This window comes from Morone saxatilis, unplaced genomic scaffold (assembly GCF_004916995.1).
Source record: "Morone saxatilis isolate NCDOM2014 unplaced genomic scaffold, NCSU_SB_2.0 Contig19, whole genome shotgun sequence".
NCBI lineage: Eukaryota > Metazoa > Chordata > Actinopteri > Moronidae > Morone > Morone saxatilis.
The window spans coordinates 3,956,881-3,964,203 of NW_023339751.1; the positions used below are offsets into that span (position 1 = coordinate 3,956,881).

The 7,323-nt window shown below is 36.5% G+C and overlaps 1 protein-coding gene across 1 annotated transcript in view; it reads left to right on the plus strand.

Annotated features, from left to right (window-relative positions):
- Positions 1 to 2,743: 2,743 nt before the first annotated feature.
- Positions 2,744 to 7,323, plus strand: part of dennd10 (DENN domain containing 10) — a gene marked incomplete at its 3' end in the record, with an annotated part of 6,101 nt that continues 1,521 nt past the window's right edge. Inside the window, 8 exon segments of the mRNA XM_035663562.1 lie at positions 2,744 to 2,881; positions 2,968 to 3,022; positions 4,989 to 5,185; positions 5,273 to 5,352; positions 5,452 to 5,600; positions 6,725 to 6,836; positions 6,915 to 7,015; positions 7,102 to 7,209. Of these exon segments, the coding sequence (XP_035519455.1) occupies positions 2,977 to 3,022; positions 4,989 to 5,185; positions 5,273 to 5,352; positions 5,452 to 5,600; positions 6,725 to 6,836; positions 6,915 to 7,015; positions 7,102 to 7,209 (793 nt within the window). The 5' untranslated portion in view covers positions 2,744 to 2,881; positions 2,968 to 2,976.

Sequence of the window (7,323 nt, forward strand, 5' to 3'; positions counted from 1 at the left end):
GTAAAATGTAAAATGTACAGTTTAGAAATGTGCAAAAAGTGCAGTGTCCACCGCAGCAGCGACAGTGAGGTTAAACTCTGTTTAATAGTTAAATTATTAAAGGTTAATGTATGTGAATGTGGGGTTTTTAATGTGTTTTCTTTTGCTTATTATGCTTGTTTTTATTTTTGGTGTGTTTTTTGTATATAAATCAGTGGTTTTCAACCTTTTCTGTTGAATATTTTATATGTTATATATTAATTATATTATATTATATTATATATATATGTTATGTTGTATGTTAATATATGTTGATTTTATATTTTATATTTATACAATACATTATTAATATATTATTATTAATATTATTATTATATACTGTTATTAACAATAACACTACCTTCATATCATATTCTATCTATCTATGTTCTACCATCGAGTGAACTGATTAAGTGATATATTTTCATATATTAAAGTTCAGATTATAATAGTTTATAAACAATGAACAGAAATAGTGAAGGCAACAACTGCAGGATGTTTGTGTCAAATGGTCGATTTGGGTGAATTTTCAGCAGATTATTTCCTGTAAATATTATATATCAGCGATGACTTTTGCTGATATGTTTTTATATACTTTTTATAAAATTATCTGTTTGTTTTATATATTCTTTATTTCTAACAATCCTACAGACATAATAGGTTTCTTATTTTTGGACAAATTCAATGTTTTACTCTCTCCATTGTTATATTAGCTCTTTTCTAATGCAGGATGAGACTGTTTATCAGAGATTAAAGGCTCTGTGAATACAGCTTGTGTTCAGTTCTTCAACGTTTATATCTTAAATAATAATCTAAACCAAAAAAGAAAACTATTTCATTTAGTTTTATTCTCAGTTTTTACTTTACTTTACTTCTTACGCCCCTTAAAGTCAAGAAGGCCTCACAAACTCCGGTGAAGCTTCGGCAAAACTAAACTAAATACTAAAAGTAGGTGTGAAAAATGTTTTTAGTTAACTGAAATAAAAATAAAAACTGATATTTTGTACAAAACTAAAATTTCTGTTTGTTCAGATTTGTTACCAGAAGCATTGCTGCATATGTTTATTGAGACTGGGATGTCTACATGACTGTGAGTCAATGTGTTTACACTGTAATACATATTCTGACAAATACCCTGAATGTTATAATAAAAAAAATAAAACAAACACTGAAAATAATACAAACTGAACGAAAACTGAACTTTTTAACTAAACTGAATTGAAAACAGAAATTAAAAACACAAATATTCATTCATCAGTTACAAGTATATAATCTGTAATTCACTGATATGTGACCAAGAATGTTAATTAAAAAGTACTAAATAGCTTAATTCCTAAAATAAAATGGATTAAATGGATAAAACGGGGGTTTCCAACAAACCTGGCAGCTCAGGGTGTAGAAAGTACCCGTATGCTCTACCCGGATGGTGCATTCAGGTAACCCTCGTTAAAAGTAACTCGTGTCAAACTATGTGGGCTTCACAGTTAACTGTGCAGCCAAAACAAAGTCTTACACCTCCTCAAACATTAAAAACAGATTTCAGGAGGTCAGTCTTAAACTCTGAAGTTCTGTTGTAGGTTGAAATCAGTTTCGCTTCTCAAAACCTTCCTGTGACACCAAATTCACACCGACTCTCCCTTGTCTCACCCGATAGTCTGCGTGCCAGTATTGATTCTTCTGTGGTTAATGTTAATTTTATAATTCTCTTTACTGCCTGAAGTCCAGCAGCAGACGTTAATTCACAATGTGCAAATATTACTGGCACATTTTTTAGCTAAATATGCAAGAGCAGTCTTACATGTCACAGTTTATAACACAGGGTGTTTATCTTTTACTTTAATATTTGTAGCATACATTAAGAGTTTAACCACATCTCCAGGCACAGTTACACCACTGACTGCAGCTTATGACACAAAATATAATTGAAAACCATCAAATTAAACCTGTGGTGCAGGATGTATTTTCTTCAAGCAGAACTACTCTGCTGTCAGACATGCTTTAATAACGTCAGTGAAGGCTCAATGTAGCTTAAATTACATTTTCAGCTGCAGTCCCTGTGCAGGTTTAATGACCCACAAAAACACAACATAAAAAACATGAAACAGGAACAACAATACTGTGCATAAAGCAAAGCACACTTCATAAAAACACATAACACCATTAAAAACAAGGACAACAAAGCACGTTATATGGAGTGTGGACAAACACTTGATTGTCCTTTTAACCATCATTTTAAATCGATACGTTAAAAAACATAATGATAAATCAGCATCGGTAGATACTTATTATTATATTAAAGGATCGTATGGAAAAAACATGAATACTACTACTTCCAATGAAAAAAGCTTATAATCAGAAATCAGATCAGATTTGGGTTGTTTAGGGTGCTCACACAATGTTAAAGAATAGAAATAATACTTATATTACAATATCTAACACAATATATAGACTAGAAATGTGTATATATAAGTATAAGTTAAGAAAAATGAATATGTACCTCATAGTAATACAATACATACACAATATATAGAAAGTAAATTAAATAACATTACCAAAATAAAGTTAGCTAACAGTTATTCGCCCAGAATATAGTTAAATCAGTATTTTACTGTAATATTAGAACATGTATCATCTTAATTACACAATTTCTCGTTTGCATTATGGCAGAATTCCAGTAACCCTGAACGCACCATCACCTCCAGCTCTGATTGGTTGTCAGCAGCCATCCCGGAATAAGGAAGAGATTTCGCACAGAGGAGGAAAAGTCTGTTGACAGCCGAAAAATCACAACTTTAAACCTCATTCACTGTCTCATTCAATCCGTGTGGCATTCAGGGTTCAGGACCTGCAGCAAGCTCTCAGGGTACTTCACGGTCCTCGTTAATGTGCACTCTCAGAGGACGACGGTCTCTCTCTCTCCTGTTAACTTGTGCTTGTGAACTCTTCCAGGTATGGAACATGGCAGCGACTGAAACGCAGCTTATGTTAAGCGTCGGACTAATCGGTGAGTTGTCAGTTCTCGGTTCGTGTTTTTGTTGTTTTTCTGGGGTTTTTTGGGGGGTTTGTTTGTTTTTTTAAAGCAAAGTTGTGGCCTCAGTGTGTGTAAGTGGCTGTATGTGCAGGACCATCACATGACACCAGTGTGACCCAGCAGAGTCTAATCAGCAGGAGCTCCATGTCCCTCATTGGTTTATTGATGCTGCATGTGAGGCAGTCTGCAGGAATGAATGGGTCCCTGAATGCATCCTGTAAAAAAAACAATCATATTGTGATCCAGTTAATTTTTGCATCACAAATTGAATTAAATCCTATTTAAAAATAATGATTTTCTGGGGGGGTCTGTAGACAGGACACCGTACAGCCACAACAGCCCACCTTCATTATAATGGGATGAACAGAGCCTCATAATACTGTATACTGTAATAATATATCAATTAATGCAGTCATATCCTGTAACACAGACCCCCGTGTGAGAAAGATTTGGTCCCAGGAAGGCATTATGTCACCATTATTATGGCCAAAATACATTCGATACACAATATTATCGCAATAATCATGAGAATATACTTTTAAAATGACACCTTACCTTTCATTTTATAGAGAAGCACAGATATTTATTGACTCACAGAAAGGCACCTCATCTCCCTGTTCTTTATTTTGGAGTCTATACTCGTTCCACACGTCTGGTTGTTCTGTGCGGGATACAACAGGAAGGCCGATCCTTCAGCCATGGTGACAGGATTAGGATTTTGGTGGTGAAACGTGGGAAGTTAATGTAGGACTGTACGCTGGAGAGCTGGACAGCTTTTTGAAGTAAAGCAATGTGAGCATCGCTTTACTTCACATCACGTTTATCTAAATGTTATAAAATCAGAAATTGTCTCCTGTATATGTTTTAATGCAACGTTGTCCGATGAATTAAAATGTTTTCATGTAAATTCATTTAAAACTGGATGTTATTGAACTATTAATCATATAAAAGTGGATATAATTAGAGACCTTTAATTCCTTTAGCATCAAACTCTTGCTCAGCAAAGATGGGAAACAATTTTAGATTGTTTATTATTGTTTAATATGAATATTAGATTTATATATATTAAATGCTGATACTTCGGTGCTCATAGTTTCTATAAATGTGATAGGCGATCTAAGCAGCAGCTTAGAACTCGCTCAACCTGATGGGTTTTAAAAGGTTTTATACATCCAAAGAACTTTAATCCAACCCAGACCTCTAATTGAAACCTGTCTTTATTTGTCAACATTGTTGTTGCCACACCAGGCTAGTAAGAGGAGACGTGCATCTAATCGGGACACTGTTTGTTAGTGTACAGATGCCCTGGCTTACAAATCTTGTTCTTCAGATGTAAGAAAACTTGTTTGTTTGGTTCACAAACTCCAACAAATGTCACATCATCATGATTTTAATATTTTAATATTAAATTTAATATAATATTCTGAGTCATCTCCCAGTGTCTGTCAAAAATAATCATTATATGATGATTTCTTTTAACTATATTGTGCAGCTCTACATATAATAGTGGATGTTAAGATAATTTCATACAATTGAAGTGGAGCCACGTGGAAAAAATGTCAAAAGTTTGACATTCCAACCATTTATCCATTACTTTGATATTAAATTATTTATCCTCTGCTCGCTTGTTAAGTATTTTTCACAAACTCCGCAGTAGATAAAAGTAACTTTTTGTCGTATTTACTTAAACTTTCACCACATACTGACAGTAGTTCATGAGACAGATAATCAGGTTCCTCTGGTTCGTTCTAGTGCTCCTAATTGGTTGTCTCCAAACCAAAACAACAAAATCTCAGTCTCTCAGCGGCTTACAGTGGTTCAAAGAAGTTGCTCCACTCGATATGTGGATGTATTGTTTTTAAATCAAACCATTAACCCATTTTTTCTCTCTGTTCTAATATATAAAGATATGAACTGTGGTTTCATTTGTCCTCTCCAGAGAAAGATGTGAATGGAGACACTCTGTGGGTGTGGTGCTATCCCTCCGTGAGCTCCGACCTGAGGAAAGTCCTGCTCAGCAAGTGCTGTCTGACGAAGGACGGCCGGGATTTCCACACCTTTGTGTTTGGTCAGTTCTGTCGCACCTGGTACTACATCACCACGGTGGAGGTGCAGGAGCCCACAGCGCTGAACAAGGTACAGAGACTCTGGAATAATGAGAGTCTTTATCTGATATATATATTGCATTAAGTTCTATTTCTGTCTCTGTTTGTTCTCTTCAAGGTCACTCATTTTTCAATAGTTGTTACAGCAAAAGACTTCAACCCGGAGAAGTACGCTGCACTCAGTAGGATCCTCTGCAGGTACAGTGTGCCGTTCACATGACACTGTTTGTACAGTTTTCTTTTAAAAAGATGCATTTTCTACATTTTAAGTGGGATGTTTTTGTCTTTGTCGTCCAGGATGTACATCAAACACGGCAGTCCGGTGAAGATGATGGAGGCGTATGTGACCGTCCTCACCAAAGGAATCTGCCAGAGTGATGAAAACGGCTCATTTCTAATTAAGGACTATGACGTCCGGAAAGCGTACCTGGCCGGTTCGGTCAAAGGTAAGAGGAACGTTAATCAGTAGTTTGGCCACTTCGGTAGAACAGTTTCTGTGAATAGTGTTATTTCCAGTTGGTGTCTGTTTTCATGCAGCAGTTCCTTTCAATCCAAGTCAGTTTTCTCTTTCGAGGGACAATAAAAGCAACCTTGAACCTCGAAATAAGCAGATCCTACAAGGAAGTTTTGCATATAAATGTCGTCCTGTGTCAGACAGCAGTTGTTTGTTTACAGTGATAAAAACAGGGAGACCAGATGTCCCCAATTAAGAGCGGTTGTCCTGAATCGTGTCCTCTTTGTCCCAATAATTGTATATTTAGATTAATAGATGTGAATGAGCTCCAACAATTGGTGCCTGTATGCTGACTTGGAGGTAAAAATGCTGAAGAGAGCTGACTTGGTGACAAAGTAATGAACATACTGTAGCTGAAGCCCTGAACATATTGTGTATTTTGGAGTCTGCCAAATTGTCATGAATAATTAATGACATAGCAGAGATAACAAGCTGCTGCTGTCACCAGAATAAAAGACTCTAAATCCAAATGAGAGAAGCCTTTTTGTTAAATTATCAGTCGACATGAATTATAGCAGATCAGATTTTTACTGCCTGAATCTGTGATAACATTCTGATCACATCACTTATGTAGGCTATAATTCCTGCTTTTAGTTAGTAAAAAAATGTCTTTTGTTTTTTGTAAAAGTATTATTGATGAGTTTTCACTTGTCAAATCCACTGATTGATCATAAATAACAGACTGTATGTCATTCGACCTCTTTTAAACCTTATGAGGGAGAGTGTGGGAGGAAACTGATTAAAAAGATTAAAAAACAAAGTTTGACAATCTTTGCTGATCTCCCTCATTTCATTTTTATTCCATTCTGTCTTTTTATCGGTCGTCTGTGAAGCATTTAAACTGCTCTAAGCTGTATGAAAGGTGCTATACAAATAAAGTTTGATTGATTGATTGTAACATACACTTCTCATTGCGGTCACCAGATAAAGGTGATAATTTCCATCTAAGCGCTAAAACACAGCAGCGGTTCATAAACATTCACTTGAAGCACGATCTTTTCCCTTGGAGATAAAAGTAATCCGGTTTACTTCCGTGTTTTTGCCGCTCTAACTCAGATGTGGTGTCCCAGTTCGGTATGGAGACCATCATCCTGTATACCGCTCTCATGCTGAAGAAGAGGATTGTTGTCCATCACCCTCGGATTGAAGCGTTGTTGGAGTTCACAAGGTGCGTTTAAGACTTCAGAGTATTTGTAGTGGAGAATCTTATCGTCTGTGGGTAACTCTGCACCTGTTTCCCCCTCAGAGTCCTGCCCACTCTGACATGGCACAGGAAAGACTGGTCCATCCTGCACCCGTATGTGCACCTGACTGATACCGAGCTAGAGGATCTGAAGAAATGCCCTGGTGAGGCTGCCTCCGCCATCTGCACTCTGATCTCATGATGGGAGAAATTAATTATTAATGCACCAATATGTTCGTTTTCCCTGCAGGATATATAGCGGGATTCGTGGATCCAGAAGTGAGCAACAGATCGGACTTGTTTGATGTATACGTGAACCTCCCAGACAGCGTCATCACAGTATCCCAGAGTGCCAAAGGTACAGTAAGTTCAAAGAGAACGTAGTATGTTCAGGATCCAGATCTGATCAGCACTGCCTAGTTTGACAGTTTGATCTGAGTTTGGTGCGTTGAGCTGGACGGACTCAATGAGA